This window comes from Toxorhynchites rutilus, chromosome 1 (genome assembly GCF_029784135.1).
Source record: "Toxorhynchites rutilus septentrionalis strain SRP chromosome 1, ASM2978413v1, whole genome shotgun sequence".
NCBI classification, from domain to species: Eukaryota; Metazoa; Arthropoda; class Insecta; order Diptera; family Culicidae; genus Toxorhynchites; species Toxorhynchites rutilus.
Window position 1 is genome coordinate 7,610,570 of NC_073744.1, and position 22,613 is coordinate 7,633,182.

General features: G+C 39.9%; 1 protein-coding gene across 5 annotated transcripts in view; it reads left to right on the plus strand.

Moving 5' to 3' along the window:
• LOC129773003 (unconventional myosin-Ib) overlaps positions 1 to 22,613 on the plus strand; it is a 29,323-nt gene continuing 6,710 nt past the window's right edge. Inside the window, exons 1-18 of one of the 5 annotated variants that reach the window (XM_055776554.1) lie at positions 1 to 463; positions 789 to 1,077; positions 1,131 to 1,246; positions 1,314 to 1,620; positions 1,682 to 2,275; positions 2,335 to 2,398; positions 2,483 to 2,496; positions 10,474 to 10,558; positions 10,618 to 10,712; positions 10,768 to 10,915; positions 10,981 to 11,330; positions 11,387 to 11,640; positions 11,702 to 12,034; positions 12,099 to 12,465; positions 12,526 to 12,612; positions 16,724 to 17,104; positions 17,165 to 17,317; positions 17,591 to 17,650. In XM_055776554.1, coding sequence (XP_055632529.1) covers positions 973 to 1,077; positions 1,131 to 1,246; positions 1,314 to 1,620; positions 1,682 to 2,275; positions 2,335 to 2,398; positions 2,483 to 2,496; positions 10,474 to 10,558; positions 10,618 to 10,712; positions 10,768 to 10,915; positions 10,981 to 11,330; positions 11,387 to 11,640; positions 11,702 to 12,034; positions 12,099 to 12,465; positions 12,526 to 12,612; positions 16,724 to 17,104; positions 17,165 to 17,317; positions 17,591 to 17,650 — 3,513 coding nt within the window. In that variant the 5' untranslated portion in view covers positions 1 to 463; positions 789 to 972. The other 4 variants (XM_055776578.1, XM_055776558.1, XM_055776564.1 and 1 more) reach the window with 4 other exon arrangements.

Below are 22,613 nucleotides of genomic sequence, written 5' to 3' on the forward strand. Positions count from 1 at the left end.
ATCTACACGCCCGTGGAAACTTGTCACAATTTTTATCACAGAACCAAGTGTCAATGTAATTTTCACCAGGAGTAAGAGCGATTGAATCCTGGAATGCAGCAAATCCCAATACGAGCTGCAGATTGTCCTTAAATTTGTGGTTTTCCTAACAATTACCTTCGGAAGTGTGCAGCGAATTGGTGTGACTTAAACGAGTACGATTATCCGACAGTGGAATAGAAAGGGATATTGAGATGGAAACCAGCAGGATAATCATTCTCGAGGTGTACAGGATTTGTAAATAGAGCGAAACCTAATGAAGAAATTATTGGCCTCAGCAACGGGTGTGAACCGAATACGGACTCGGGGCATACATTTCGGGGTTACGTGGTTCTTGTTGGCAGCTCGTTGATACAAGAATTGGAAGCGCTTCCAGAGAATCGCGTAATTGTTTGAGTAGCGTTACGGATTCGCTCATGCGAAGGTGAGAAACTGTAATTTAGTTGACCAACAGTCCAATCCCACCCGATTGGGAGACGGGAACTAGTGGGTAAAACGAAGTACGCAGTAAGCGCCGAAAGTTATGCTAATGATATTCATCATGTAACCAGCGAGTGAACATTTTCATTTATTTTTATCATCTCGTCCTTGCAGTATTCGGTTATCAGTGTCCCAGAAAACTTTCTCCTCTGGGCACAACGAATTGCAAGGACACGGCGATGAAAAATGTATGTCGATCGCTATCAAGCCGGCGTTTCGTTTAAAATGATAACTAATTCACTTTACCATTCTCACCTGCTTTTCGACAGAGAACGCTACCCATCACTACCATCACCTACCGGCATGGCATGCGCGTGGGGCGGGATGTGAGTCGCGGGGGATTGCCAGCGGAGAAATAATTGAATGTATTGAAGACACCACTCGTCGTATAGTATTTAAACTAGGCCAACCGCAGGTAGTTTACTGAACTGGCGGCGGCAAACCGGAAAAACAATGGAGCAGGAAATCGGGAGCTGGGACTCGGTGCTGCTGGAGAACCTGTCCGAAGATAGTTTCATCAACAATTTGCATCAGCGCTATAAAAGGGATTTGATATACGTGAGTGGAGACGAGCTGTTTTTTTTAATTCGCTGACATTTGCTTCTTTTTAGACGTATATTGGAACGTTTCTGGTGGCATTGAATCCGTTCAAACCTCTGACTATATACACGCCGGATCTAGTGCGAAAGTATGCCAACAAAAGTCTCTTCCAGCTCCCCCCGCATATGTGAGTTAAATGGGTGAAAGTAGGGATTCGATTTGATTCATATTACCCGTTTCGATCATCCAATTAGATTCGCCCTGGCCAACTCAGCTCATCAGTTCCTGCTTAACTACAACGAGGACCAATGCATCGTGATGTCGGGCGAAAGTGGAGCCGGCAAGACGGAGTCAGCGCGGATGATAGTCCATTTCCTGACGCAGATATCGGAAATGAGGCGTATCCGGCCACCCATTTTCTCCCTGAAAGGCTCCAATCCAAACTCCCGTCAGTCGACACCGAAACACTGCTCGTTCAGCCGAGTAGGCTCATCGTTCGAGAGTAGCACAGGCGCCGGTACGGGACGTTTGGACAGTATTATAAAGTATAATACTACGCGGGTATGAGCGTTAAACTTTGTTCGATGAAATTGGAGAAATTCAGCGTTAATTTTTTTTTCAGAAATGCTCCCACGAAAAAACGGTCGAGTTCGATCTGATATCGCATCACAAAAGTTCAGAAAACCTCGCGATGCTAATGGGTGGCACTGGGAGTGGTACATTCTCCACTGGGAGCACCCCGAAATGTTTGAAACACTCGAACCAATCGATCAGTCGTTCCACGGAAGCGAACGAGTTCCCGACCAAATCTACCCTCAAATCATCGTTCACGACCTGTCCGAAGCACAACTGCACCTCCACCAGCACTAGCACCTGCAGCAGCCACATGGATCTGCATCGTATGTGCGGCGGAAACTCGATAAACTCGCCCTCGCTTCAGAAACGCTGCAATCTGAGCCGCTGCTGTCACCAGAGCAGCAATCGCTCGATCCACAAATCTTCCTCGTCGATTGCGCTGACGTATGAGCACAGTGGGGGCGGAAGCAGCATGTCACCATCCCTGCATCGGAGGCGGATACTGAAATCGATCACCAAGGAGGTGTACCTGAGGGACTTGGAGCTGGCGAAAATGCGCGAGAGGGTAGCGCAAGCGGAGGTTTTCCTGGAATCAATGGGGAATGCACTCACCGGGAAGAATGCCAACTCGAGTCGATTCGTAAGTTGCTGGCAGCTGTTAGCCAGAGAACGTTTCAATGATTATTTGTTTGTTTGCAGGGAAAGTTTTACGACATCGAGTTCGACTACAAAGGAGATCCCACTGGCGGGCATTTGACGATATGTAAGTTAATTGTCTATTTAAATGTTTTTCGCTTTTCAAATATAATAACGATTTGCGGTTTTCTCCGCTGCCGACGCGATCAAGATATGCTGGAAAAGGTACCTAAAACATAATAATGTTGTGGCAATCAGTGCTGAAAATAATCATTTCATTCATTTGAATCCGAGCGAACATGAAATCTTTCTCCAGTTTAAAACTATAAGGGAGAGAAAAGATCTCCCTCTGCTACTCAGATAACCGAAACCACATCGGTTATCTGCCTGCCCATTTGCTAGCATGGGAACAGCGTTGCCAATGTTCCAGTTTAAACCTCATTCTTCCAGTTTTTTTTTCTCGATCCAGTCTTCCAGTCGAACCCTAAAATCTTCCAGTTTTTTAAAAAGTTTTTTTTTTACTGTCCAGTTTTATCCAGTTTTTTTTTCTATGTGTGCTTCAGTTTTACCCGTTTTATGTAAAAAAAATTACAATGATAAATATCATCCCTCTCCTTACCTTCCCGTCCCTTGACCAATTTTATTTTTAATTATCGTTTTATCGATCCAAGGTGTATTTACTTTGGATCGATCTTTAATTTTTTTCCACACTCAACTCAGTGTTATCTATCTCCTGTTTAAACTACCGATTTCAATACGGTTAGCGTGCAGTGCGTGTGTTGAAAATATGCTTTTTTTTAGCCGTGTTTCATCTACCTCGTGAATTTCTGCGACAGTGAGGCTGTAATTTGGTTCGTCCTATTTCGTTCAATCTGTCGGTGTTTTGTTGAAAATACCGAAAACGAAGAACTTTCCCGAGTGCTGGAAACTTTTTAAATTACTTGAAAAACAGGATATCGCTCGATTTTTATCTTATTTGACAGTCTACCGAAGCAGCAACGTGCTACAGTGTCTTTAAATTTATAAAAAATATATAAGATATTCTAGGTCCACCAAACCTTTCTGAAGTTCAGACCAATTCTACCATTTCATTCACGACTGGCACAATGTTAAAAAAAGCTTTCCTAAAATAATTCATAGACCCCGCGTGCTGGCTTTGATTTTGTATAAACATCAGATATTATAGATCCTCCAAATCATTCTCATGTTCAGAAGGTCATAGAGTAAATGTACCCCATTGAATTCAATTGATATTAATATAAACTCAAAGAATTTTTAGTCCTAAATATTATTAATTTTACGTATGATCTAAACTCTCCTAAAATCTTATGTAAAGCAGTTAGAGGCGAATGAACTGCAAAGTTTAAAGCCTCTTAAAAACAAAGAAGATAAGATGTAAAGTATGCATTAGCTATATTTTACATAAAATGCATATGCACCGTAGTGTTTATTTTACAAGTATGCATACTATGCATATTTTTTCAAAATAATTTCTCGAACAGGAGGAAATAATTAAGGATATCTCATTTTCATCTTGAAATCAAAATTTGGTTTGGAAAAGCCTGATATAAAAAGTAAAATACCAATGAATAATACAAAAAAATGAGAGAAATAGAAAATCTCAATACCAAAATTTGATAATTTAAATACCAAAGTAATATTTGAGCAGTGTTGTTTTAGCATTGAATGTGCTTATTTGTGTATTGGAATAATATTGCGGGTGGAGTTTTCTGGTATTTTAACTCGTAACCAAAGTAGAGGTGGGCAAAACGGTTCACTTTAATGAACCGTTCAGTGACCAACCGTTCACTTAAGTGAACTAGTTCTTTTGAGCAGTTCACTCACTCTTTTGTACAGTGGCGGGATATGTCCGATATTTGTTAGAAATAACTTAGCACAATAGAAAACCAAACTTTGATTTTGAAATTTTAATTTTGTTTGAGTCGTTATTCATTACTTTCAGCATAAACTAGCATTGTGCTGCTTTGCTTACGATGTATTGCAATAAATGCTATAGCAAAACTGTACCCAAACCGCGAACGTCCATCTCAAAATTATCGAGCACAATATGATATAATATAAAACATATTTCATATTAGCGACGCGAATTTTACTGTTTAACAAGACTGTTTAAATCAACTTTCAGCTTTCAACTATATTTTATAAGTGAGGTAGATTGGCATAACAACTTACTGAAATAATTACCCTGAACTCGAAAATATGAAATTTGATAAATAATTTAACAATCCAATTTAAAACCATCGTATCCTGAACGCAACAAGCGTTTTTTATGAAGCGACAATACCGACATATTATTTTTGTTGTTTCATGGGGCTATCGTTTATTTCCATTCGTTAATTTGAGAACTATTTACCTTGCAGCACCATTCATCTATCACTCGTTCGTTTTCTTTCCTCTTACGCACCGCTTACCGTACACAGTTCGTTCTGAACTGCATGCACAGTTCTGCCAGCGGTCAGTTCGTTCTGAACTGTATACACAGTTCAGTCGGCGGTCAGTTCGTTCTGAACTGTATTATCAGTTCATCATTCACCGTACACAGTTCGTTCTGAACTGGGTATACAGTTCATATGAACTGTTGCCCAGCAAAAAAGAACGGCAGTTCGTTCACTCTTTTGGGTGAACTCGTTCTTTTGATCAGTTCATGAACGGTTTGCCCATCTCTAAACCAAAGGTAAGTTTAGGTAAATTGCGTTGAAAGACGGAAGATGGAAGTTAGGTTCGATGCAGTGATCTATAACCAGAAAATTGTCCCTATGTACCTAAATGATTCACATTATCGAGCACTTTTGCGACGATCATCTATCATCGATTTTATGGATATGAATACGAGATTTTGCAAGTTTTACTCAAATAAAACCGTATGGAAAAGATCCTCAAATATGGTTTCACAGCATTGTTCGAGTTGTGGGATATGCCATTTTGCTCTGCTCGAATGATATGATTACTGTACGAAACATCAAAGGAAATTCTACGCCTCAATCATTGGAATGGGTAAAAAAAATAATTTTAGATAAATCATAGCCGATCTTATTAAAATAAAACGGTTTTACAGGATCCAGTTTTCTTCCAGTTTTTTTTTTCAAGAGCAATCTTCCAGTTTTTTTGCAAAATATTATTGGCAACCCTGCGTGGGAATAACAGCTCGAGAGAAACAGAGAAACAGCAGGTTTGGTGAGAGTGATTTTTTTATTTCTTTCATTCTCACGCTTCTCGCATTACTGTGAGAGTTGCAGTGGATTGGTCAAATTCGTCCCGTCCTTTTTGCCGTCCTATTTCCTGTTCGTTAATCGTGTTTTCAGTTCGCACCGTGTTTCTATTCTTCTCCTCCCATTCTCTCTATTGACATCAGGGATGCCAGGTGATTTTTTAAAATGTCTTCACATGGTACGAAAAAATGTCTTCAAAAGTCTTCACAATCATATCGGATGAAACTAAAATTCATAACTTACTTTTGAACAAAGTTTAATAGCTAATTCAATGATTATTTAAATTGGTATTGTTATACAGCGCATTTTATTAAACTTACCTTCAGGTTTTGAAGCTTATTTCAATAAATGTGAATAAAGAATATATTGCGCAACTGCGAATTAAATTTTATGAGTTTAGAAATGATAATTGGCTTGATAAACCGTTGATTGAGGTAATTCCAGCTCTTCCACAAAAACGGAACTGTGATAACTCAATTTGTTTATTTTAGCTTTGAAGTTTTGGTTGTAACTCGAACCATATCCATAAACTAATTATTGAAACGGTATTTAACAGGAAAATCTTCGATTTGTGAAGTGGTCGTTTGAAAGAAGGTTAATCTATTGTATAGTGTAGGCCCAAAATAATGAAAAAATACAATGTCACAATCATTCGAATTCCCGAATGTAAATGAATTAATGTTTCTAGGGGCAATATGCATTCAGACCGCTGAAAGTTCTCTAGCATGTGAAGTAAAAGTCGCTGTGTTGTTTAATTCATTCTATATGCATGTGGATTTTCTGCATGAAAAAGTTTGAAAAAAGCAAGTTAATAACCCCGAGACAAAAGTCTCCGTTGATTACTAAGAACAAAAGTGAACAAGTGACAATGATAAAAAAGCGAACAAAAGACAAAAGCCCTACTTCTTTTGACGATATTTTCGGCCAATAGTTAGAATTTCATGGAAATAATATCACTCAATAACCCACATACACTTTCACACTGAAATGTCTTCACATATTTCATATTGTCTTCAAAATGTCTCCACAAATCAAATGTCTTCACAGTAGGTCAAATGTCTTCAAAATGAAGACATGTCTTCAAACCTGGCATCCCTGATTGACATCGCAAGGGGTGATCCAGATCAAGATCGTTATATAAAGGTGAACCGTACAATCATTATCTCAATGATTCAATCTGCCGGATTTTTAGCTGAACATAGTTCGTCTGATGTTGGATCATCCGTCGTGCACATGGAGCTGCCTTGTGGTAAACCCGATCTACAGTACGCAGTGCAAGATGCATTCAACGTTTCGACGTAAAGAAAAATTGGATGTAATGTACTATAACGGAATTCATTTCCAAACTCTTTTCTTTTTAAAGTATGGTGTTCTCCATGTTTTCGTGTCACAATAAACTCTTCGGCATCCAGCTTATTCGACTTCTTCATGTTTTTTCATAGGGCTTGATCAAGACTCGATGTTCCAAAGTCTGATTCATTTGCTAGTATCCCCACACTTACCCTGTATGAATGACCTCTATCCCGCTTCTCCTGCATCGTGCTGCAAAATGTAGGAACTAAAGTCACGTGTCCTTCGGGCATGACATTCGGCAAACCATAATGGCCAATCGCTTCCTAAATGCCTCGCACCGCGCTGAATAGCATATATGTCAACACCTTAATGCTTTTCTCACAGAAAAGATGCCGCATCATGCGCGGGCTGCTATAGCTGAAATCCACTGTGTCGTCCATATGCTCAAGCGGAGCTACTGCACCCATCATGCGTTCACTCGTACACCTCATGCGCAGGCTGACGAGACAGTGCTCCTATCTTGAGAACAACTAACTGGATTATTTTCTCAGAGTTCGGAAGGAGTCTGTCACTGCTGGACACGTTGTTTTTGTCCACGGTTACGTCAAAGAGTTATTCACAGCAAAATTTTAGTTCTGTCCTATGCATGTTTGAAAGCAACAGTCAGTCCTCTACTGTATAAATTACAGAATCTGCACGAACCTCCAAGTTCAGCATAAACTGGCTTGTCAATGTTGTCCGCATGCTTGTAAATTTTATTTATCCATTTATCATCCATCTAATCATCGCAAACATTCAGTCTACTCTTTGCACTATCCAGCTCTCACAGTGCGATCTACTCCTCCACATTCCACTCGCATTTCATTCTTTTGATGGCGTTTCTATTTATACTCCCGGTTTTATTTATTAACTTTCCGGATAACGTAATTTCTTTCGACTCTTGGTTGCATTTAACATAACCTTCCGGTTACATTCACTTACTTCCCGAGCACCTGGAAAATCCTCAACTTTCTCATCGGGACATCAGAAAACACCTCGGAATCGTGCAGTCAACGGCGAATCGTGTGATTAAACGTTACTACGAAACTCTGAGCATCGACCGGAAGGAGAAATGCGATCAGAATGGATGTTCTATTAGTGATCAGGATCATAAGCGTGTCGTGAAAGCGTTTAAGCGGAATCCCAACGCATCGGTCAGGGATGTGACCAAAAAGTTTAATCTATCCAAGTCTTTCGTTCAGAAAGCCAAGGACCGGGAGGGACTGCATAAGTACAAAGTGCAGAAGGCTCCAAATGATGAACGAAAAAATATGGGAACGTCTCGGGCCCGGAACTGTACACCCAGAAGCTGACGAAGCCTCATTGTCTTATCATGGATGATGAGACTTATGACTTCCGGCAGCTTCCGGGGCTACCGTTCTTCACCGCCCAGCACAAGTTTGATGTTCCGGAGAAGGTAAGGAGGCAACAACCTTGGAAAGTTCGCCAAGAAATACAAGATTAGACAAGCGATCTGCTCATGTGGCAAACGGCGTGATCACCGGGACTGTAAACGGGCAGATCTTCCTCAAGAAGTGTCTACAGAAGCGTCTGGTGAAGCAACATGAGTGTCCTACGAACTTCTGGCCGGATCTAGTTTTGTGCCACTATTCAAAGTATCACACTGGAGTGGTATAAAGGCAACGGGGTCACTTTCGTATCCAAGGACATGAACCCACCCAACGCATCGAAACTAAGGCCCATCGAAAAATACTGCGCTATTATGAAGCATACATTACGGAGGCATCCCAAGTAGGTCAAATCTGAAGAAAACATGAAGAAAAACTGGATTTCTGCACAGAAAAAGCTGCATCCAGAAGGTTCTGTGCAACACCTTATGAGTTAAGCGTGAAATTGCTTTGGCTAATGAACTAATCGCCCTTCTTCTATGGCATTGAGAACGGTTGCTTTCCCAGGACCTGGTCTGAAAATTTTCCTAAAGCATTTTCGCATATCTGTTGGGTGGAATAAGAAACAAGTAGAAAGATGGGTGTCCTTGTGATGACCGATCAAATTGTGTAATGAAAAGATGTGAAAAAAACATTAAATCAGAGCAACGTTCCTGTATTGTTCAGTTTTGATTATTTTCCGGCGATTTTCATTCGACATCTGGATACGACACTAGTTTGTATGAGGCGAACTATTCTCTATTAGATTAGTCGGCGCGAAGGTAGCTTAAAATTGCTAAAATTTGTATAAGTTTTTTTCCATGGTGTTATTTAAATACTTGAAGTACTTTGTATATATATATATATATATATATATATATATATATATATATATATATATATACATATATATATATATATATATATATATATATATATATATATATATATATATATATATATATATATATATATATATATATATATATATATATATATATATATATATATATATATATATATATATATATATATATATATATATATAAATGGATTTCTGTCTGTCTGTCTGTCTGATTCTTATGGACTCGGAAACTACTGAACCGATCGACGTGAAAATTGGTATGTAGGGGTTTTTGGGGTCGGGGAAGGTTTTCATGATAGTTTGAGACCCCTCCCCCTCTCTAAGGGGGTGCAGCCATACAAATGAAACACAAATTTCTACATTACTCGAGAATTAATGACGCAAACGAAACGAAATGTGGCATGTGGATGTTTCGGTGTGCAATAAATGTTTTTACGGTGATTAGACTCTCCACCCCCTCTCTAAGGGGGGGCTGCCATACAAATGAAACATCAATTTCTGCATTACTCGAGAATTAATCAAGCAAATGAAAGCAAATTAGGCATATGGAGGTTTTTGGGTGCAATAAATGTTTCTATGGTAGTTAGATACTCCACCCCCTCTCTAAGGGGGGGGCTGCCATACAAATGAAAGACACATTTCTGCATACCTCGAAAACTAATCAAGCAAATGGAGCCAAATTTGGGATGCGCAGGTTTTAGGTTTCTATGATGAATAGACACTCCTCCCGTCTCTTACTCACTTACTCACCATTATAGTATAAAACTATCTTTAGATACAATTTTTGTATAACATTTTTCACCACTTGCAGGTAAAAGTGGTTTTCGTTTACATAGAGTACTAATTTGATACGGACAAAATAATTTTCATTCATAATTCTTATTTTAAAAGTGTGTTCATTCCTTCTGCAAACCCATATTGTCATGCAAACTCCGCCATCTTGTAATACGAAGCTCAATGCCGTCAATGCGAATTTATATAGTTAAGCGTAACTAATAGTACTTGGTAGCCAATTTTTCGAATAGTTATAGTTTTGCAAGTATACCCAACAATAATTTATCACAAGAAATAATGTTGCTAGTGAAGCACAGTATTTTATGTCAAATGAGCGAAATTATGCGCTGGTTGGTATAAGGGAGCTTCACGGTATTTGTTTTCATTCGACTCAATACATTCATCTCATTCAAATGAGTAGGAATAGCTTTCAATTGAAGAGGTTAACTAATTTCAAACGATGCAAGCTATGCTTTCTTCGATGACGAATGGAATTCTTTGTCATTTTCGTCGATTTCTTTCGAATGAGTTTGAATATTCACCGCACTGGTGCCAAAGTTTATTTTATACCATTCTAAAACAAGCAAATAATTATTTCTATTTTTTTCCAAAGGCTCGCGTCACAACGAGGAGTCCAGGGGAGCGAAACTTTCACATATTTTACCAACTACTATCGGGTGCCGATATTCAACTGCTCAGTAAGTTAATTGCTGCGATTTGAGAGCAATATTCGCAACCTTTTATGTTTTCTTTTAAGAATCACTCAAACTGCAACGTAATGTGGACAGGTATGAACTGCTCAAATATGGCCTAACCAATGAAGAGGATCGCCCGAATTTTGTTTTCACGAGAGTAAGTTAGTCTGACTGATAGACTATGAATTAGACTGAATTTTGTTCCCCATCAGCACTCCCTAGAAGCTCTCGGCTTTGGTCAAGATGAAATCTTTTCAATTTTCACGATTCTTGCGGTGGTGCTTAAACTTGGAAATCTTATCTTCATACCCACGACCAACATCGACGGGAGCGAAGGTTGTGAAATTTCGAACGAGTACGGTACGGTTGTTGCATTTGTTCCTTCTCCGGGGGGTGCACATTAACTCCATTTACCTTTACTTCAGAACTCGAGGAAATAGCCCAACTACTCCAGCTGGACGGTCGCCTGCTGTTCCATTGTCTGACGCGAATCGGCGAAAGCTGGGATCAGATTGTGTCGGACGGGTCGGAAATAGATGCTGCGTACGCATCGAGAATCAGATTCGCTCTCTGCAGAACGCTGTACGGGCGGTTGTTTACACTCATGGTGGCCAGAACCAACGAGCAGTTGAAGCTGAAACAGCACGGTATGGGAATGGGCGGAATAGTGCGGGGGCGAACCGTCGGACTGCTGGACTTCTTTGGGTTCGAAGTTCTGGAGAAGAACTCACTGGAACAGCTTGCGATCAACTACTGCAACGAGCGGTTGCAACAGGTTGCAACAACTGACGCTTTATTTTGTATAATATGCAAACATATTCCTCTTTCCAGCATTTCGTAAGAAACGTTTTGAAGTATCAGCAGGATTTATACGTGGCTGAAGGTTTGGAGTGGATCAAGATTGATTTCTTCGATAACCAGGGTATTTGTGAGCTGATAGACAAACCCTGTTACGGTATCCTGCAGCTGATCGATGAGCCGCAGATAATCAACGACGGGATATTGCTCACTCGATTGCATCAGTGCTGCTCGGGCCACACAAATTTTCTAGCTCGTGATCCTAGTTTGCCTTCGAATAGCTTCCAGTAAGTAGTCTCCCTGGTTAGAAACAGCGAAGCTGTCTCTTCATCAATTGCTCGATTCCAGAATTCGTCACTTTGAGGGACCAGTGCTATACGCAACCAATGGCTTCGTCGAGAAGAATATCGATTTCCTGCCAAAACACGTCAGCGCCTGTTTGTATCAAAACTGCGAGTTGCCGATCGTGGCGAATCTCTTCCCCGAGGGCAATCCGAAGCGCCAAAGCATCGCTCGAAAGCCAACCAGTTTGAGTACAAATCTTCGCAACACGCTGCAGACCCTCCTGAAACAGCTGGAGCAGCGCTACAATCACTACATTTTTTGCATCAAACCAAATGAACTGAGGCAGTCAAAAATGTTCGAACTTGGTTTGGTGCAGCACCAGGTGCGATACATGTGGTAAGTGCTTGTTCGACAGTTCTGTCTTCAATGGCTGAATTTCGCAATTGGTCCCATCTTCCAGCCTAATGCCGTTGATAAATCTGTGGCGCAACGGTCACTACTTCAACATGATCCACTCGCGCTTCGTGCAACGCTACAAACTGCTCTGTCAGTACACGTGGCCTCACTTCAGCGGATCCATGATTGACGGAGTGGCGCTGATAATCCGTAGTGTTCCACTGCCAGCGGCAGAATTCACCATTGGTCGAAAGAAGGTATTCATTCGGAGTCCCCGGACGGTGTACGAGCTTGACGAGTTCCGAAAGGTACGGCTCAATGAATTGGCTATGCTGATCCAGAAGACGTATCGGTGCTACACCAAACGGAAACATTTCCTTGCCTTACGAACAAGCCAAATCGTGATAGCGCACACTTGGAGAAGCTGGAGGGTATTCCATTTTTGAAACCAAATATTTATACATTGAAATGTATGCTTCCATTCATTTCAGGAACGCGAGAAAATACGAATAAGCGAGTTCAAGAAACAAGCACACTGGGCGGTACAGGTCATTGGACGATTTTTCGTACTCATAAAGGTATGTTGGTTTTTGTTCACCTTGTCTCACAAAATATAACGTTTGCATTCAAAAAATGTACAAAAATTGCCGATTTTCCATGGGTTTACCTTCACACCTAAGTGGTGCGGACTCAATTTACTTCATTTTCAAGCAAATTCATGCATGTTTTCAAGCGATTTCTTGCAATAAATTCTCAGACCACCAGAGATGCCAGATTTACAAATATGTTTGTAAATTTACAGACATTTCTGTAAAACACTTTCTATTTTTGTTTTAGACTTTTTGGATATAACAATATTTCACAGGTTTTTGAAAAATAAGAGGCTCTATCCATCACATCAAAAATATTTGACTCACCATATGACATTTTTCCACAGTTTTAATACAGAAAAGTTATTATATTTAGTTTATATCAATACACATGACGTTAGACCAGCGATACTCAACCAGCGGCCCGGCAGTCTTTCTGGTGTGTATAAAGTTTGGAACTCATACACATAAGTACTTTTGCCCTGACATCATTGCAGACGAAAGAGAGCATACGGTTATAAACAATTAATGAAAAATTGCATTCTATGCAGTTAAGGAAAAATCTTGAACGAAAATTGTCTCTGATAATTATTTTCTGTTCTAGATAAGATTGTTTTGCTGAAATGCAAGGAGATTTATTGAAAATAGTTAAGTTAGGGTCAGGACTATGTCTTCTAAGTATTTGAACAACATCGAATAAAAATTTTCATTCTATTTTCAACAATTTACATTCGCTTTTGGGTCTGCTTATGACGAAATATGGATTACTGTTCGATATTGTTACCACAGACATGGTTCATGGCCGTGTGGTGATCTAAAACTTGTATAGCCTTGCATGGCGGATGGTATACACTGCATTTTCTTATAAATTTCATCAACGACAACACCGCAAGCCTTGGTGGATGTCCAATATATCAACGAAGAAATAATGAATTTTATAAAAATTAACAACGCGTATGTATGTGTATGTATGTATATGTAGATCGTTGAAACATTTAAACACACATACAACACATAAGTTATTAAGCGGTCCGAAAAATCAATTTTCTCCACTTTTTCCCAAAAATGACAAACGAAAATTAATAACTTTTCAATCACTGAACCGATTTAGATGATCGACATATAAAATTGAAACTAATGACCTAGCCTTTTATTAAAAAATATTTAACTTGCGAAAAGAATAATTATATTTTAGTATTTATTGATTTTAGTCGTTTTTCATTTTTTATGACTTTGGCGCTATATTTTTTTATATTTTTTCTTGAAAGCTGAGGAATTTTTACATAACATATCTCGATATCAGAGATGCTATTTTTTTCGTTTTTTTAGATATGATTTTTCAAAGTTCACCGGTGGTTCAAAAAATCATTTTTCCCCCTTTGTCCAAAAATAACTTTCTGCAAAAAATCATAACATTTGATTAATTTGAATACACCGATTTAGATGATCGATATATTAAATTGAAGCCAATAAGCCAAGCCAATAATATCACACTTGCGGGAAGATTGGATTCTAGTAGCATAGGTCTAGTTTAGTCACATATGAATATGTTAAATGTTAAATTTACAAAATTATAACTTAAAAACGATAATTATAGCATCTTTGATATCGAGATATGTTAGGTAAATAATCCTCAGCTTTCCATAAAAAATATAAAAAAAATAGCGCTCCTATCTTTAACCGAGAAAACTATGAAAAACTAACTCAATCAATAATTACAAAAGCAAAAATTCAATTTTTTCGCAGAAGGAATATTTTTTCAAAGAAAAATTACTCGTAAGCTTCAATTTAATATACCGATGATATGAATCGGTCCAATAGTTCAAAAGTTATGACTTTTTGTAATGGGAAAAATGGGGAAAATTGTTTTTCGAACCATCGATTAGTTTTGAAAAATCATATTTCTAAAACGAAAAAATAGCATATCTGATATCAAGATATTTTATGAAAAAAAATTCTAAGCTTTCAAGAAAAAATATAAAAAAATATGGTGCCCCCTAGTCCAAAACCATGAAAACATTAAAAAACGACTACAATCAATAATTACGAAAATAGGATCCATATTACCTGCGAGTTCAATATTTCTCACTTAAAACTCATTGGCTTCAATTTGATGTGTCGATCATCTAAATCGGTTAAGTGGTTCGAAAGTTATAAATTTTTTTAAAAAGTCATTTTGGGAAAAAGTGGAAAAAATGATTTTTTGGATCACCCTAAAATGGAAATGGGCACCCTAATGAAAAATTAAAAAAATACGAGTCTAATGTTTTGCGATAAAGAACAAAATTACAACTTTTGACGAAGATCTGAGAACCACTATACTGGTTTGGCGCGATGTACAAAGTATTAATGAATATGTGAAAATTAACGTTAAAAGACATTTCTATAGATCTGCAAACTTTTACAGACTTTTCCCCATTTTTAACAGACATTCACATATTTTTACAGACTATTTTTAAAAATCATCTGGCATCTCTTCCTTCCACTTTTTATCGAATATTTTCAAATCGCAGGAGTAAACATTTACGTGACTCTGACTTCGTTTGTTTTTATTTCGTTCGGAAAAAAACGTTATGTCAAAGAGAGGGGACATTAAAAATGCGTTTCTCAGTGAAAGGCTTAGATGCTCTTTCAGAGATGCAATGGTTAATTGAACAATTGACGGAAAAATGTAGTTCGGTCATTTTATAATTTTAATTATTTTTGCCCTTGACAACAATACCTCTTTTATAGTGTTGATTATCATAAGAAAAATAACACTCCTGATCGTTGGATCTCTTTTGACATTTCAATTGGATCTTTTTTGACAGCCGTTTTGATTCAGTCCGCACTACCTAGCTTCACACGCATTGACGAAACTACCCATGCAGCATCAATAATAGTAACCCATGAGTTAGCAAAAAAATTTTACAGCTCTCTCAGTCGAACTCTAACCGTGATGGCGAAAACAGTGAAGTTACTCCGTTCAGAAGTGTGCGCGTTCAAAGAACGGTACCCCGCCGCGTCGAAAACGGACATCGTGCGGCACTTTGTGGACGCCGGATACGCCCGTTTCGGCTTCTACAACATCTTGAGACTATTGGACAACAATCGGATCATCGAAAAAAAGCCCGGATCCGGACGGCCGACGACCCTGAGCGACGAGAAGCTCCAAAGGATGCTGAAGAGGAAGATCGAAGGAAAACTGGCTACATCGCTTGGCCGGGAGGTCGGAGCAATCGGCCAAACAGTGAAAAGTACCTGACGAACATGGACATACATGTCAGGAAGCGGAAGTCCCATCCCCTGGTCTCGGAGCTGCAGGCAATGGCGCAACGACTGCGGTTGAATAAGATCAAGGTCAAGTCGATTTTCCAGGTGAATCGCGACGTGGCGGTGGTGATGGGCGACGAGACCTATCTCACTCTGGATGGCAACGACTGGCAGGGCACTTTGCATTTTACTTCCCCCACGAAGGAAGTGAGCTTCGAAGCGAAGTTAATTTCACACATCAAGTTCTCTAAGAAGGTGCTGCTGTGGCTAACAATCATCGAGAAAGGAATGTCAAAGCCGCTCTTCTTTAGCTTCGAACTGACCGTGAACGGGGAAAATTATAGCACGAAGTGCCTGCCGGAAGTTGCGTCGTTCATCAGGAAATACCATAAGGGCGAAGACGCGGTGTTCTGGCCGGATCTGACGTCGGCCAGCGATTGAAGCGATTGTTGAACGAGATGGATCGGATGAATGTCGATGTGGTACCCAAGTCGGCGAACCCGCCCAACGTCCCCCAGCTGCGTCTCATCGAGAATTTCTGGGCAAACCTGAAGCGTAAGATCTACTCCAACAATATTGTCGCGAAAACTAAGGGAATTGATAAATAAAACGAAGAAAGAACTCAAAAACAGGCCTGTTTTCGTCCGCAATGGTGAATGTTTCGGTTAACTGCTGGAAGGCCGCTCGCAAGGGCGTAGCATTTTTTTGCAAGTAAGCTAATATAATTACTTTCCATGGGAAATTTATCAAACTCAATTATCTGTCTAGTTTTTTTATCACCATCCGAAAAAAGTCCATTTTTTAATGCAAATGTTACAGCGCAATTTTTTTTCATTCCTCCCCTTAGACGCGTGAATTTTTGTTCACCCTTCTGTTGCGACTGCCCCATGACAACATGAGTCCCATCTGTCACGAGTGGCCTACGGCACCATCCTTTCTCGCCGAAACATCCCAACTGCTGCGCAATATCTTCCATCGGTGGCGATGCTACAAGTACCGGAAATCATTCGACCAGCCGGCCAGAAATCGAATGCGCGAAAAGGTGACGGCCAGTATTATTTTCAAGGATCGGAAAGTCTCCTATCCGCGAACTGTGGCTCATCCCTTCCACGGAGACTACATCCGTTTGCGACAGAACGTTCAATGGAAGCGAGTCAGCTGTGAACACAATGATCAATACGTGGTTTTCGCGGACATTATCAACAAAATAGCCCGCTCCAGCGGGAAGGTAATCAATGATAATCACTATCCTCAGTAATTCTTCCGATATCGATCAATATATTTTCAGTTCATCCCCATCCTGCTAGTGGTTTCCACCAACTCGATGCTTCTGCTAGACCAAAAAACAATGCAAATCAAGTATCGGATACCGGCCTCCGAGATCTACCGGATGTCACTGAGTCCATTTTTCGACGACATAGCTGTCATTCACATACGTGCTGTAAGTTCACTTCCCGTTCATTCTCGTACTCTACGTAGAAGTATCATTGAAGCTAGCGTATACACGCGCTAACGTTGCTAGCAGCGTATCTACGAAACAGTTGCACCGCCCCCAAATCTGATGTAGATTGTGTGTTTTTTCTTCCCCGTTCTCTCTATATTCTTCTCCCGAATGGCTTGACCACCTTGATCCTAAAACGTAATCGCAATGACACACGCTTCGGCCAACAACATCCAACACTCGTTTTCCTCCCCCTTGTGAGCATCTCTGTAGGATAATTACAGCTCAAACATGTCGGATCGCTCCGAGTCGCCAACGGGGTGCTTATTTCAGGTAAATTGTTTACTGTTCATGTGCTGTACATATTTGCCTTGGTTTGGGCATAACACGATAATTCGCTTAATTTTTCAACGAATCGCATAATCCAGTTGATCACCAGAGAAGACCGACAATTTATTGAAATTTACTTTTGAAATATCTGTTGTGTGTCCAGAAGTAAACTAAGAGTTGATTCAGAAAAACGCGTCGAAGTCGAAGTTTTTAGGCGCGATCCTCTATGGAGCCTAAGTTGTGTTTTAACAGAAAATGTGGAAAAATCTTCTTCTGCTACTAAAAATGAGTACCTTGGAACAAGATAGGTATGTCAGTTCAGTCAGTTATATACTTCCAAGGGCTAGAAAGATATCAGTTTCAGACAGTAGACAGTAGACAAATTGAAACGGACTGTTTGGTGCGAGAGAATCCATTCTCAGTTATCGATATCGATGCTTTCAAGTTTCCAAAATCCCGACGGAGCCACATTGTGTCCAGCACGAGCTGAAATAGCTCACAGGAGAAGGATTCAAGCGTTGAATATATGCTTGTGGGCACAAATTTGACACCCTCGCCGAGCTGTGAATCGGAGTTCTTTCCAAAATCGAAGAACGGGACAACGTATCCCTGAAACAGCTGTCGGAGGAGGATCATCTCTTATCCTACCTTCGACATGTTGACGCCATGTTGAAGTTTTTTGCCATTTGCCATTTCAGTATCGTTGATTTATTTTTTAGAAAAACAAAAGAAATACTTTTGTTTCTAAATGGGTACTTTTACGATATGACATAAAATGCCACTTCATGCTTTTTAAAAGAAAAATAAAAACAAATAATTAATAGTCATTATGACCCCCTTTGGCCTCGATAACCAACTGACAACGCTTTGGCATTAGGAGGATTGGGTTCTTTTCCTTTCCGATTTCCGATTTTTTAGATCGATATTTTTTAAGATAAGACGGGACTAGTTGATCATAGGGATAATGTAAAAGTTGCCCGATACGCAAACTCGGTTGATGCGAAGGAATCAACCTTGTGAATCTGGATTGGCACTTGACTGGGTTGAAGTGGGTGTCGAGTGAATTACCCTTGTTCCTGGAACAAACTGAATTAACTGCCTTCGCACTAATTCCCTACGGAACGAGCAATGAACGGGAGCTGAATCAATCTATTAAATATCAACTAAGCGGGAGGATCAACGAGTACATTATCTTCACGAACTCCGAGCGCAAATTATACAACTATTACTGAGGACGTTGGAAAACTTGAATCTGAAGAACTCTCGTCAGTCGATTCAATGGGAAGTTTCGGATTTAATCGTACGTAAGACTACTTACTTTATTCAGAGAACCTTGGGTGTTCATACAATTTTTATCCTATCCTAATTCTAGTCTAAATTCAAGTCTAATGTGCGAAGGAAAGAGATAACTATAATTGTTCTTGCTCCTTTGCATATAAGTCCTTTACCTATCGCTTATCTGTGATTCACCACATGCAACCTGGTTAGGGCTTACCTTTGACTCATAACTGCATTCTAAGAGCAACGAACTTAGCACGATAACAATCGATAATGTGTGCGATCTATTTGGTCCCTTTCCTTTCCGTTATTATATTACATTGGGGTTTGACGTGGGACTACGTCTAACCGGAATATATGGAGGGTAAAATGAAAACCTAAACACAGAACATGCAGGAAAAAATGAAAGATTTCGAATGCTTATAGCTCGAACATTTCGTACTGGATAGGAGAGATGTTTGCATCACTTGATAGGGAATATTTCTACGCATCTATCGCAACTAACAAAATGTTGTTTTTCATTAGATAAACAATTGAATAACTGTAAAATATTAGGCGTTATCTAAACGCCCTAACTGCATCGTTTTGATTGGCCCGATTTACGGTTTCCCTAACACAGCCATCAAAACCAAGCAGCCTTGGGGAAATCGGCATTGCAAATACATGAAAGTAGGGGGACTTTTGTTCTCATCGAAAAATGTTCCCTAACGCAGACTTTAAAATCAAGCAACGAAATCGGCATTGCAAACACACGAAAGAGCCTAGAGGCGAGTAAACTGAAAAGTTTAAACCCTCTTAAAGCCAAAAAGAAGAAAAAGAACACACGAAAGTAGCTTTTGTTCCCACCGAAATGTGTTCCCTAATAGAGATTTCTAAACCAAGGTGCCTGGAGAAATCGGTATTTCAAATTCATGCAAGTCGGGGGTATTTTTGTTCCGACTGGAATGTGTTTCCCTAACACAGACTTCAAATCCATGAAGCGTGGGGAAATCGGCATTGCGAATTCATACAAATCAGGGGTATTTTTGTTCCGATTGAAATGTGTTTCCCTAACACAGACTTCAAAACCGAGGTTTCTGGGGAAATCGGCTCTGCAAATAAGTGCAAACTGCGAGTACTTTTGTCCTCGCTTGCCTTTGTGCAGAGTGGAATATGTCTGTCCTAACATGATCTTCTAAACTTAGGAACCTGGGAAAATCGTGCAGCCACTAGAAGCGAATGACATATATTTTACACATATATTTTGTTCTAGTCATCATACCAAACGTAAAAGGTCCGTCATTAAATTTACTTGTAACGAAGAACAATCAATCACAATAAATGAATTGACTTTACACGGCATTTGTTCATTTTTTTTCACTCACAGAGCAAATATATTGAACTCAATTGAGTTTGGAAACTGTTTCATTCAATCAAGAATTTAATCAATACAAACGAATGATTGCTAAGCTAAGGTAGTTCCACGTGAACCTTGCGGTTATATCATAGATATAACCCACTCATTTTTTCATTACACCCGCTACCGATAGGTAAGATTGTTATTTTAGGATCGTACACACGGTTCGCTCTTATTGTATAATGTTTTCCTTCTGTCGTTCTCTCGATCGTTTCACGAAATTAAAATTGAGTTGCCTAATTCTTTTGATTTCTTACAGGTAAGTAAGAAATCAAAACAGTGACATCGCCTTCATGACGAGCGAATCAAAGTCGGGTAGCAGCGATTTCCAGTGGACAGCGGGGCGTCTGAACACATGATGAGTACCAGAAACTATCTTAAAAATGTTCGTCCGCTCGACATGCCTGTGACGATAACCGTGGCAAAAAGTGGGGTTACGCTCACTAGTACCCTAGCTAAAAAAAAAAAAAAAAAAAGTTGAGCTGTGCGGTACACAACGTTCTCTACTTGCCGGGACTATACACGAACATATTCTTGGTAAAATGAATTACGCAGCGTGGCATGGTGGCAACTTTCGGAAGCGATGGTGCGCGGATTATGAAGCAGCCGCAGCCGCAGAGGGCTCCTGTACAAGCTGGACATCGGGAATACGAATCTGCTGAAGCTCATCCGAAGAAGTGCAAAGCCGGAATCTCAAATTTGCGGCTCGTGCATGGTGGGAAAGCGAAACAGGTTGCCGTTTGAAGAAGCCGATTTGCCTCGTTCGTCTCTTCCGTTGGAGTTTATCCATACGGATGTTTGCCGTCCATTCACACCGTGCTCATGGGGTGGTCAGAAGCTGTTTGTGACGTTCATCGATGACTACACACACTTCAACGCGGTGTACACGCTGAAGGCGAAAAATGACTCATTCCGAAAGTTGGCTGCCATGGCCACGGTGAGATTCGGAAGCAGGATTGCCAGACTTTGCAGTGAAAACAGTGGCGAGTACATTCACGCTTAATTCATTGATTTTTGTGAACACGTCATGGAACTCACCGTTCCATACACACCGCAGCAGAACGATGTTACCGAACGATTGAATATGACGATAATGTAGCGAGCGAGGACGATGCTGGACGATGCAGGTTTTAAGCGATCGATGTAGAGCGAAGCGGTGTTGGCTGCGGTATAATCTGATCAACCGGAGGATCTGATCAAAATAGGAGGTTGTGTCCAAGACACGACCACATTGTTGACGTAGAGCTACGCTGTTATTTTGTTCAAGTCCTCCGCTTTGCGCTCTTCTCAACAGAAGCGCTTTCTATTAATATTTCCTGTCTCTATTAGCTTAGCTGTCATCCTTGGTGGAGATAGTTTTGTTACTGTCATGCGAAACCAAATCACACACAAAATTCCTGGACAATTATTTTCTTGGTGAGCCGATGATAGCCTAGTTTGATGATTCCCCACACAATTTTGAAGTTCAGAACCTTAATGGAATAGCGTCAGATTGATGTAATGATTTCAATGCCAGAGACCTCAGCGAGTGAGTAATTTGGTCGCGCCCACAGCTCAATCCGAAACGAAGACATTTGATGACACAAAACAAGGAAGAACAAGCGATGTTCATTGCTTGGTGTCTAGAACGATACTGAAAATTTGCCTCAGTGAGATCCAATATTTATGTTCTAGGGAAATATTCCCTTTAGTTCTTCTTCTTCTTCTGTTGTTTGTTCACGGAGACATTAAATCATTCCCCTTCGTTAATCGCCGATAATTTTCTCGTTATTGACGGCATGGTTAGGGAAGCTCACAAATGACAAATGCATGGGAAAATATAAATGCATCTAGTTTTCATCAATTTAAACCCTTTACACACCAGGGGCTTGTAATATATAGCATAAGAAACAAATCTTAGGAAATTTCCGATTCGTTTGGTATGTAAATCAAAATCCGTTCGCGCAAAAATAGTTAGGGGCTGTCCACATACCACGTGAACAGAAAAAGCACGATTTTAGACACCCCCCTCCCCCTCCGTGGACAAACGTGGACATTATATATATCCCTCCCCCTGTTGTCCACGTGGACATTTCTCCGTTTTTTGACAACAAATTTGGAAAATCATTGAATTGCTATTAAATTCCATTTCAAATGTGTTTCTATTTTCTATTCTATGGCTTGACATTGATAGAAATGTTAGCTTTTTAAATAGTAGCGGTTTATTCTCAATTTGTTCCCCAACATTTCCCGTGAAATTATTGTATAGCTGTTAAGTTCTCCCAAACTCCATTAACGTTATTATTAAGTTAT